Below are 12,292 nucleotides of genomic sequence, written 5' to 3' on the forward strand. Positions count from 1 at the left end.
AAGAAAAGGACAAATGAACTGGGTGCAGATTGGAAAGAAAATACTGGAGAGAAAGTGAGTCAAACAAAACAAGCACTGAGGCAGTATCCACTGTCCATACAGGTATCCATTTTTTGAAAAGTTGCAAATGGGTCATAGAATTGGAGAGGAGGCCTTTCTCATTGCCTCATGGACAGCTGAGGCACAGGGGCAATCTGTCTCTGCACATCTTATTGGACACTATCCCCAAGGCTGAAGGTAGGGATGAACAAAAGGAGTTGTGAAGTCACTGGGAGGTGTGCCCTCAGTGTCTACTCCGGTTGCTTCTTAGCAGCCATAGGATGGAGCGAGATCCATTGATGTCGCACACAGGGCTGAGAGCGTACTCAGGTACTCACTATCTGTTCAGTTCGCAGGTCCCTACCCTCAAGGGCAGGCCTGCACAATTTGTGGCCCTCACAGAAGCCCTATCTGCTTGTCCAGGAGCCAGACATTCTGGGGCTAAAGTCCAAAATACCTGGAGGGCCACGGATTGTGCAGGCTTGCATGGGAGAGACTCGTATCTTTTCATATCCCATGTGAGGATATTGCAGCTCCCCAGCAGTCTGTTGACCACAGATTAAGAACACAAACTATTTTTTTAAAAATTGTTTGGGCTTATGAACTGAAATATTTCATATTAAATTTGTAGTAAACATGGGGAGTTGGGTAAATTATCAATTTTAGGTTAAGTGTATACTGTTTTGTAAATTATAAATCTTACAAAGTGCTATCATTACCTTCACACACCTTATACAATGCTAGAGAGTTACCAAGTATAAGTGTGGTATAACTGGCTTCAACAAGTACATTGTTTGTTACATTGGCAACATTAGGGCTGGTGCCAACATGTAAATAGTAAACCACCTTTTAAATAAGTTAATGCTAGTGCTAAAATAATGTTAGTGTAACATTAATTAAGTTACTAAATGTTTTTGAAAATATTCAAAATGACTGGAAGTAAGGTAATTTGGTAATTGGGATTAAAAATAGCATTGTTGTTTAACAATTACAGTAACACATTTCAACCCTCCCTCCCCTTTCCAACAGCTGCTGTTCATTGGCAAGCAGTGTATCAGTCTAAAGAATCTAGTTAGTCCCATCAACTGTTAGAGATGACTTTATTTTGTAAACACTATTATCCTCCTTTAAACCTGTTCTAGCTTTTGTCCATTTTACACTATGTTGCATTTACTTAATTTCATATTTTAATGATACATTGTTTTGTGTGTATATTGCCTTATTTCTGTTCTAAATTTATTGCTAATAATTTTCCTTGCGTGACCCTGACTTATAAAGTAACAAAATTCATATTGAATGTAAAGTTGTGTCTTTGTATTTAACATGCATTTTTATTTGTAAAGGATGCAGACTGGTACCAATTTTAGATAGCTTGATTCCAGTCAGTAGTTGTTCTTTAAAGGAGCAATTTTTAGTAGGACTGAAATAAGAGAGGAAATGATTAAGCTCCCCTTTCCTGGTGGCTGCACTCCTGATAATTATCAGCTCCTCCAGCAACCGCCGTTTGCATTTTTTAAGCATGCAGATTGATTTTTCCTGTACTTTTACCATTTTTAATGAGAAACATTTCCGAATGTATTGCACAATTTTTCAGATTTGGTGTTTGACCTGGTACAAAGCAAAAGTGCCTTTGCCACTTGGCAGGGCAATGCTGATTATTGGCTTAGTTTCACATTCGCTTAACTGTTTGCTAAGTCATTGCTTGATAGATTGTCTGTATTTACCCGGAGTCTGTTCACTGCTGATAATCCAGTTGGTATTAATAGTTTATGAGAATTCACCAGGACATTAATTCAGTGTATTTTTCTTGCTCTGTAATGGAATGGCACTGGGGAAATGGGCTAGCAGCATTATTCTGTATTGGCACATAGTTGGTATTTAACCTAATAACTATACTCTTTTGACTAGCATTAAATTTGAATACAGGAGGTATGCATTCAGCACTGAAAATCTCTTATTTTCTGTGGCTAGGCTCAGGCCCCTTCTACACAGCTATGTAAAATCCAGATTATCTGCTTTGAACTGGATTGTACGGCAGTGCAGACAGATAATCCATTTCAAAGCAGATAATCTGGATTATCTGATTTAATGATCTGGATTATATGGCAGTGTAGAAGGGGCCTCAGATTTGTTACTATGCCTTATAGTTATCAAATTATGTAGTGGTGACAGACCTCACAGTAGGTAGGAGATCAAATAAAATAAAGATTTCCAAATGCTAGGCAAATAAATAGAAACATGGTTTTAAGCCACTTTTCTGTTTGAGGAGCAACAGGAATGGATTTTTCTACACTTGATCCACTGCAAGAGTGATAAAAACATGGATTTGGTTCAGGGAAGATCTGTCTTGTAGTTGGAATGGGATCTCATCCAGTGTTAGTGATCTCTATAACAGACATAAAAAACATAAAAACAAGAATACCTAAGAAAATCAAGAATGAGACAGAACCTTCATATGGAAAATGTGTGTCATGGACCTCAGAAACTGATACTTTGGTTTTATTTTCCTGTTTCTAGCTCTTGCACAAAAACAGTTTTTCCACTCTGAAGAATAAGTAAGCAGTATCAGTTAGTATCCAGTGGCGTTGCTACACCTGCCAAAACATCTTCTGTTCTCCCTCCTAAATCCACCCCTATGAGCCCTAAAATCCCCTTTTGGAGAGCTGAAAAACCCTCCAGAAGCAAGCATTTCATGTTAGATAAGCCTGCAGGGATCAGGAAAATCCTGATAGTACCAAATTATTTAATGTATTTTTAGTTCTTTCATTATGTTTTTTACTAGCTGTCACTGAGTTTATAGAGGTTCTGGCTGATCTAAACTGTATCTTATTTGGGTGTTAGAGATTTCAGTGGAGCTTTTTTGGCCTTGAGTTGTATGTATCTTTATCTTAGCCAGCATTTGAACACTAGCATCATGACATCAGCGCACAATTAGATTCTGCTCTCTCTGTCTCCCTGTTTTTACAGGAATCTTTTGATCCTACTATGCAGCTGCGCCTTGTGCATCAGGCTCCATGCACCATTCCTCCTTATGTTTCAAAAAACGAAGCAACACTTGGAGATCTCTTGTTGGGCTTCCTGAGATATTACGCTACAGAATTTGAGTGAGTGATCAAGCTTTTCATTTTCGTGAACCATTGCATGTCTACTTTGCTCTGGTAGTTCGCATTGAATCTACATTGGTTGCAGTTTTCAAATGAATGAGAATCATGTATTTTCATCAAAGGGGGAAAATACTTTGATTTTTATTTAAAACTAGCTGTACCCGGTTGTGCGTTCCTGTGACCTAATCTGGTTAAATGGGAAATAAAGGATAGAGAAAGAGCAGGTTTCATATATATGTGATTTCACAATGCTTGTGTATAGGCAATATTTGTGGTTGTTCCATTGTCTGTGCAGATATAGAGATGGTGTGGTTTGGCAACTCTGGAACATGCAACATATTATTGTTGAAGTGAGAAGTAATCCGTGTCTAGATGTAAACCGCAGAATTTTAAAGATTGCCCCGAGTGTAAATATGGATGGATGGATTATAGATCTCTTTCTTTCTCTTCCCTTACCTTGGGGAGAATGGCAGGAGGTGTGGCTTCCTCATGGGCCACACCCCTGTTATTTTTCTGCTGGGAGAGGCCATAGGCCCCTCTCAGGAAGCAACCCCAGTACCTTCTCCTCCCTATTATTGCTGTTGTAGTTAGCCCTTGCCTTCTCTGTGTACCCTTCTCCTCTTCCCTTAAACAGTAGTTTGTAGTACAGTGGCTGTTGCTTGTTTGTCCAGCAGATGGCACTGTTTGTGAACCAAAGCATGGTTTTACCTGTCTCAGGTGTGACAGGTGTGTAATAGTAGGTATGTGAATACCTTAAAACACTCGACAGTTCGAATGCTATGTTGTGTCCAAATTTTGAAGCCATCGTTGAAGTAGTTTGGGAGATATGAGTTCCCTCACAAACAGACATTACATTTTTATTTATATAGATGTCCCTATTTTAAAGCAAGCATGCAAGGTTGCATAAAGTATTAATAAAAAAGAGAGCTTGAAATTGGCTTACATGAAATCATTTTGGTGGTCAATAATTCAAACGTCTGTTGAAATAGAGGTGGGAAGTGTATTGTTTAAAGGAGTACCTTTTCAGATTTTGATGTTAGTGTCTTACGATCTATACGGAAAGACCTATTTGATGCACCTCTTATTCAAAGATTATTCAAATTTTTTCATAAGTCTTTATTCAACTGAACCCACCACTGGACACTACCAGGCTTAAACCATTGCTGTCAAAACAATGCTAAACCTAAACCACCAAAATGATCGAGTGAGATTTTGGATAAACAACTATATAAATAACAATATAGTAATATGCAGTGGAAGGGGCTGAAAATGCAGTCATAAGAGATTTGAAAGAGCTACATTTCTGCAATCTGTTATGTGCTGGGTGAAGGATGTAAGGATGTGAGTTCATCTGGAAAGAAGGGAAACACTTATTGTAAAAGTGGTATGGTATTGTTGTTATAATTATTTTTTTAAAAAAAGCCATGCTGCCAACACAAGATACTGTATGGTTTAAACTTACTCAAGTCGTTAACATTATTAAAGTGTTCTTGTAGGCACTAATGTATGACATAAGAATTAATTTATTGAACAGAATTTCAAGATAAAGATGTTTATTTAAGCCCTCCAAAACCTGTCTGACACTGATTCCAACATCTCCTCCTTAAATCCCTAACTTCACCACCTATATTTCCTTCATCGTGGTCCCTGTGAAATGCACACAATTGGGTCTCCTGCGCCTGCGCAGACAATTTCGGAATTCTCTAGAAGCTCTTAAAGATACATTTTTTTTGGCGGGGGCCCCGCCCATGCCTCCCCTGAGTATATATAGGCAGTGGGAGGAGCCACCGCCTTAGTTCCTTTTTTCCGCCGCAATAGGCAACTAGGAATTTCTCTGTGCTTTAATTGTTTAATCTAGTTTATATAATATCTCTTGGATTTGACCTCTGGACTTCCTTTGACTACTCTCTGGACTTCGATTGGGACTTTTACTTTTGCTTTCTGACGTGCGACCTCGGACCATTTGACATCTCCACAGGCCAGTTACCTTCCTGCCTTTAAAATGGCGGCCTTGTTTAAAAAGTGCTCGCGGTGTGGCGGGAAACTCCCGGACACCGATGGTCATTCTATGTGCCTGCTCTGCCTGGGGGAGGGACATGCTGCTCGTTCCTGTTCCATTTGCCAATCATTCACCCCCCAGGGTAGGAAAAACCGCGAGACGCGCCTGAAAGCACTGCTATACGAGCAGGCCCTCTTACCACCGGCACCTCAGGCTCCTAAAAGAGCTGCCTCCGAGCCCCCAACTTCCTTAGTAGCTCCTTCTACGGTGGCTCAGACTGCAAACTTACCTGTTGGTAGAGAGGCAGGGGATGGGGGCCCTCCTCAGAAAAAGCTTAAGCCGAAAAAGCTTAAAACTGCAGGGGCGAAAGCCAAGAAACGCGAGACTCCAGCGGCTCCGGGGGATTTCCCCCCCTCTCCCAAACTTCGTCAGCTTCGGGCGGCTCGGGAGAGAGAGTTAGCCCTGGGAGCAGCCAGGCTGCAATGCCTATGCCCTTACTGCTTCAGTTTGAGCCAACCGAGGCGAGTCCTCTCCCTCCAGAGCTCATCCTCGCTCCCAGCGCTCCTCCCCCGTCATCGGAGGGACTTCCAAACGGAACCGGGCTACAACAACTGGCCACGCCCCTGGCGCCGACCCTGGAAAGAGAAGGAGGGAGGCCTGACGATACCATGGCCTCTGGACGGGAGGAGTCAGAGGCGGCTCCGATTCCAGCAACAGCGCCTGGAACCAGCAGGGCTCGATCTCGAGGGCGTTCTTCCTCCAGACGCAGCCAGCGCCATCGTGTGCACAGAAGGCGCTATTACTCCCCATCCTCGGATTCATGGAGCTCCGAATCCGGGGATTCCAGGGGACGACGTCGATCCCGAAGCTCATCTTTTAGATCGTCATATGGCTCCGGTTCTCCCTTCCCTTATTACTTTCATGGGGATCCCATCTATACTCGGGATTATTTTAATGCGATGGTTCCACATTCGCTACGGCGACGGGGCCGCGCTTCGCGAAGAGACCATGGGGCACATGCTCCAAATGATCAGGGGCAATTAAGCCAGGTTACGGCCCCTGGTGTGGAACCAATCCCAAATCCTTCCCAAACAGCTACTATGACCCAGGTAGAAACAGTTCTACCCCAAGCTTCCACGCCCTCTATCCCGGCTCCCACCCCCGCCCCTAGAGCTAATGCACCTCCTACAGTAGATGCGGGGTCAGGGTCTGAATCGACTTCATCACAAGAGCCTGTGGAACCACCTGCTTCTGGAAATTTGGTTGATGCAGATGAAGGGAATGCTGTTGAAGAGATCCAAGGCTTCGCCTCTCTCATTTCACGACTGGCCAAAGCTCTGAACTTACCAGCGCCCCGAGATCCATCCTTGGTGGACGACCCAGTTTTTTCTCAGGATCAGCAGCGAGCACCAACAACCACCCCGCTCCCTACTTTGCCTTACCTTTTGCAGCTCCTCAAGGCCCCTGACATGGCACCCTCCCTGGTTCCAGCCATTTCTAAGAGGGCTGATAATCTATATCGTATAGACCTCTCATCGGCTGAATGGTTGGGTAAACACCCTAAGCCCAATTCCATTGTTGTGGACGTCTCTCAAACTAGACCAACACAAAGATCTCAATCCACTCCTGCGGACAGAGAGGGAAAGAAATTAGATTCCATAGGAAGAAAAATCTACACTTCAGCTGGCCTCTTCGCTCGGTTAGCTCACTATGGGGCCTATATGGGAGCGTACCAAAACTACTTATGGAATAAAATCGCTCCGCTCATGGACCACCTACCTGCAGAACAGTTGCGCCTCGCCAGGGCGTTTAAACAAGAAGCATGCCAGTTAGCAGGCCTCCAAAAGGAGCTGGCCAAGCATACAGCCGATTCGGCGGGTAAGCTGTTTGCCACTTCAATCGCCCTACGTCGACATGCATGGCTTTGCTCATCGGGTCTTTCATCCTCTGCTCAAACAGCAATTGAAGACCTTCCGTTTGATGAGTCCGGTCTGTTTAACCCTAACACCGATTCTAGCCTGGAGCGCACTCACCAGATGCGCCAAACTGCACATAGATTTGGCTTCCCTTCTCAGTACGGGACTCAGGCGAGACAAAGGTGGTCATCCTATCCAGCTTTTCAACGGAGACGCGCTAGCCCAGCGCCTGTGAACGCGAGGCCGCGCATACCTACCCAACCGGCTTTAGCTAGAAGACCTGCATCTTCGTCCAGATGCCGTCAACAGGGTAGGAGCAGACAGTCATACGCTCCTAGGCCGTTAAGGGCTACTGAAAGTCCTCAAAGTTTTACTTGTTGCGTTTCTCCAGTTTCAAAGTTTGCTGTTATTAGTTCTTCTTTTGGAATGAGAAGGCCTCTCCCCAATTCGCTTGCCAAGCCGAAAGCTTCAGCTCAGGCCCAACCCAATTTTAAGGACCGTCTGGCTCCTTTTGTGGATTCTTGGCGCCAAATCACAACTGACAAATGGGTCTTGGATATCATTGAGAGAGGCTATGCTATTGAGTTTGTCACCCCGCCCCCAACGGGGCAAGTTAGAGGAACGGCCTCCTCAGACCCATTATTGGAAGAAATTCGAGCTCTCCAAACCAAAGGCGCTATTCAACGACTGCGCAGCCCAATCTTACAAAAATGTTTCTTTTCACGTTATTTTTTAGTTCCGAAAAAGGATGGTGGTTTACGCCCCATCCTGGACCTTCGGGATGTCAACGCTTATATCAGACCCCGAAAGTTTCGCATGGTCACCCTCCCGGTGATCCTGTCTCTCATTCGGAAAGGCGCTTGGTTCACAACGGTGGATTTGAAAGACGCCTATTTCCACATTGGGATCAGGCCTTCTCATCGCAGATACCTTAGTTTTAAAGTTGGTCACAGTTGTTTTTGTTTCAACGTTCTCCCATTTGGGTTGTCAACCGCCCCAAGAGTTTTTACGAAGTGTATGGCCGTAGTTGCCGCCTTCCTCCGCCAACAGGAAGTGATAGTCTTTCCCTATATTGACGACTGGCTTCTGGTGGCAGATTCCAGAGCCAGGTTGCTTGCCGATATTGACTTTACGCTATCTCTCCTGCAGGATCTCGGCTTAGTGGTCAACAGGGAAAAATCATGCCTGTCCCCATCCCAATCGGTCCACTTTATTGGGGCCCTTATCGATTCCATCCGTCAAAAAGCCTTCTTGCCCGACGACCGCTTTATCGCCTTAAGGTCGCTGGTCCACGAGACGCTAAGCGCCCACCGCGTGCGGGCCAGGACTATTCAATCCCTCCTGGGGCACATGGCTTCTACGACGGCCGTCACACCATTCGTCAGATTACGCATGCGCCCGTTGCAGATGTGGTTTTTGTCGGTTTTCGACGCCCTTCACGACGATCCAAAGGTCATGCTCTCCCTGCCCACTGAAGTTCGCAAATCCCTTCAATGGTGGACTTATCGACTTAATGTGCAGAAGGGTATGCCATTTCGCCAACCAAAACCATCAGCAACACTAACCACGGATTTGTCCCTTCTGGGATGGGGCGCCCACTTGGACACCCTCACAGTCCGGGGAACTTGGTCCCCGACAGAGAAAAGCCATCACATCAACTTTCTGGAGATGCTAGCGGTCCAGAAGGCCCTCAGGGCTTTCGAGTTCCCACTTTCGGGGCGTGTTGTCCGTCTACTGACAGACAACACCACGACAAAGTTTTACATCAACAAACAAGGGGGAACTCGGTCCCGCAAGCCGATAAACCTAACCTTACAGATCTGGGATTGGTGCATCACCAGGGGGATACATCTGGTGGCACTTTATCTCCCCGGAAAGGACAACGAGCTAGCAGATGAGTTGAGCAGGACTCCCAGCTCCTGCCACGAATGGCGGATCCACCCGCAGATACTAAACTCAGTCTTCGCAGCATGGGGCCAACCGGCGGTGGACCTATTCGCCTCCCCCGAGAACCGCCACTGCGATCTATTCTGCGCAAGACGCCCTCCAAACACCCAGTCGGGATGTCTGGGCGACGCGTTTCTTTACACCTGGGCACCCGGGTTGCTTTACGCGTACCCACCAATCCCTCTGATAACGAGGGTCGTATCGAAACTACTTCAAGACAACGCGGATTGTATTCTTCTAACACCGTGGTGGCCTCGGCAACCGTGGTTCGGGCCACTTCTCCAAGCATCTCAAGGAATATTCCATCACCTACCCTTCAGGCCAGACGTCCTGACAACCCACAACGGCCTTGTCCGTCACCCGGACGCTCGCTCTCTGCGCCTCACGGCATGGAGGATACGGCCTTGCTCTCAGCTGCACAAAAGGACTCAACAAAAAAGTCATATACTTATAAGTGGCAGCGATTCTCGGAGTTCGCTAAGCAAGTGGCTCCTCCCACTGCCTATATATACTCAGAGGAGGCATGGGCGGGGCCCCCGCCAAAAAAAATGTATCTTTAAGAGCTTCTAGAGAATTCCGAAATTGTCTGCGCAGGCGCAGGAGACCCAATTGTGTGGATTTCACAGGTGACCACTCGAAGAAACATGGTTACAGGTAAGCAACCCATTTTTCTTCCCCTTAACTTTAAAAAACTCATCAACCAAATGCCGGTCACTCTCATGATTCCATACTTTTACCCCCTGTCAACATATCCTTACCCTATTAAATATACTATACATGATACCAATAACCCTACTTTGCCTTAATTTCTCCAGTAGACACAAAATGTTTTTATAGAAGTCCATATCATCACATCCTGTCTGGCACAAGTTTGTTCATGCGAAGCAGGTGGACATAGCACTGAACGAAACATGCAGAATAATCACAGGATGCCTTAAACATACATCTGTTGATAAACACTATAAGCTAGCTGGCATTGCCCCCCCTGATGTGCGACTGGAAGTTGCTGCTAACAGTGAGAGAAATAAGGTTGGACATTGTGAAAGCCACCCACTGCATGAATATCAGCCTCCTCCCACCAGACCCAAATCAAGGAAGGGCTTCATGAGAACCACTACTCCTCTTGATGTTCCCCCAGCAACAGCAAGGGTGTCCCTCTGGGCAGCTAAACCTGGCAATCCCAACTGGATGGCCCCCCATGAGGGTCTGCCTCCAGGGGCAAACCAAGAATGGGCAACTTGGAAATCCCTAAATAGACTGAGAAGCGGAGTGGGCAGATCAAAAGACAACCTGGCAATATGGCACTACCTGGAGGAATCCTCCACCTTGTGTGACTGTGGAGCTGAACAAACAACTCCTCATATGTATGCTTGCCCACAATGCCCTGCCTCATGCACGGAGGAGGAGTTGTTTAAAGCTATGGACAATGCAATTGCTGTTGCCCACTTTTAGTCTAAAACTATTTAGCTGTTTGTGATTCCTTTGTTTTATCACTTTTAAACTTATTTATTATGCAATGCTTTTGACATGAAATAAATAAATAAATCACAGCCTCATGATATTAGTGACTAATTTCATTAACTGATTTCAAGTAGGATGGACAACAGTTAATTGAATACTTTAGAAGCCACTGGTGGAAGTTATCAGTATTTTAACTTGAATAATAACAGATGTTAAATACAAGTAGAAGTAAGTCTTTATTATGTAGAACAATTGAAGAAGTTGGAAAAGGGCTGAATTATTCTCATCAATCAGGTAGTCAGAAGCCATGCTTTTTAATTCTTCCCCCTCTTTTTATTCTTTGTATTGTACTGTCCAATTTGTAGTTTAATATTTTTGTACAGTATTTAAAGTTTTATTATGTAGTTTATGTGTGTGTATATTTCTCCAGTATGGAGTTTTATGTTATAAAAAGCATTTCTGTTTGATAAAGTCACTTTAAAAATACATTTTCACAAAGTTAACTGTACTTTAGTTTGTGCTGTGCCTTAAGTAAAACAATTGGAGTTTTCTCTTAGTCACTTATAGTATTCTATATGTAAATGATTATTTTTGAGCTGTGTGATACTGACCTTTAAATCTCAGATGATTGTTAATCTATATTTAGATAGATAAAACAAAAATAAGTGTGGATTTGCCATGTATGGATTGACCAACAGATCAGATTAGAATAAAAAAACTCTGAGTCCAGGAAAATGGACAGATTTCACAGTCATTACACACACGTACACAAACACCAGTTATTTCTTCTCGTTTCAGTACTATAAATTAGAATGGCAGATAATCTTTTTGTGCCTGCTATTCTTTAATAACTGGGAATCAGACATCCCTGCTCATATTATGCATATCACCCAGGGATCTATCAACAGCCCTGGTTAACCCCTCTATCCATGCTTTGGGAAAGGTTTTTTTCCCCATTTTTTACTTCACATTTTAACAGGAAAACCCCCACAAAGAATACAACAATGCCTATACATGAGGGGTTCTCAAACTTTTTCAGCAGTGTTGTCCTTTTTTTGAAGCAAACATTTCTCATGGGGCCCCAAGAAATGTTTGTATATTATATCATGTATTATATTATATATAATGTAGTTTGAAAACATGCAAATGTGAGTAGATCAATAGGAACTGCTCTGGCGAGAAGGTAACAGTGCTCCATGCAGTCATGCCGGCCACATGACCTTGGAGGTGTCTACAGACAACGCTGGCTCTTGGGCTTAGAAATGGACACAACTAGACCTAATGTCAGGGGAAAACCTTTACCTTTACCCTGTATATAAATTGACAGGCCAGGCCAGGCCAGGCCAGTGGCGGATGGAGAGTGTTTGTGTGAACTCAAAGAAAGAAAGAAAGAAAGAAAGAAAGAAAGAAAGAAAGAAAGAAAGAAAGAAAGAAAGAAAGAAAGAACAATACAAAATTTAAATGAAGAACAATTTTAACCAACATAAACTTAACAGTATTTCAGTGGAAGACCCCAGGGGCCATCTAATCTAACCCCCCTTGCCATGTAAAAAACACAATCAAAGCACTCCTAATAGATAGCCATCCAGCCTTTGTAGTAGTAGTAGTAGTAATAGCACAAACCCAGAGGCCAGCCAGTCCAACTCCCTTCTGCTATGCAGGAAAAACACAAAGTGCCCCCTGAGCAGTGTGAGGGGAAAAAGGGATTTGGAAGCAAAGACAGCGGGGTGAGGGGGAGGTGTTTGGGCAGCAAGAGAAGTGGGGGAGAAATAATATTAATAAAGGGCTCGACAGAGCACAGTTTGAGAACCCCTGCTATACATACA

General features: G+C 44.2%; 1 protein-coding gene across 1 annotated transcript in view; it reads left to right on the plus strand.

The window, feature by feature from the left end:
- Positions 1-12,292, plus strand: part of tent2 (terminal nucleotidyltransferase 2) — a 44,642-nt gene that overhangs the window by 26,263 nt on the left and 6,087 nt on the right. The window contains exon 12 of the mRNA XM_003216298.4: positions 3,007-3,143. Within this exon, the coding sequence (XP_003216346.1) occupies positions 3,007-3,143 (137 nt within the window). The remainder of the gene's footprint in view (positions 1-3,006; positions 3,144-12,292) is intronic.

Source organism: Anolis carolinensis, chromosome 2 (assembly GCF_035594765.1).
Source record: "Anolis carolinensis isolate JA03-04 chromosome 2, rAnoCar3.1.pri, whole genome shotgun sequence".
NCBI classification, from domain to species: Eukaryota; Metazoa; Chordata; class Lepidosauria; order Squamata; family Dactyloidae; genus Anolis; species Anolis carolinensis.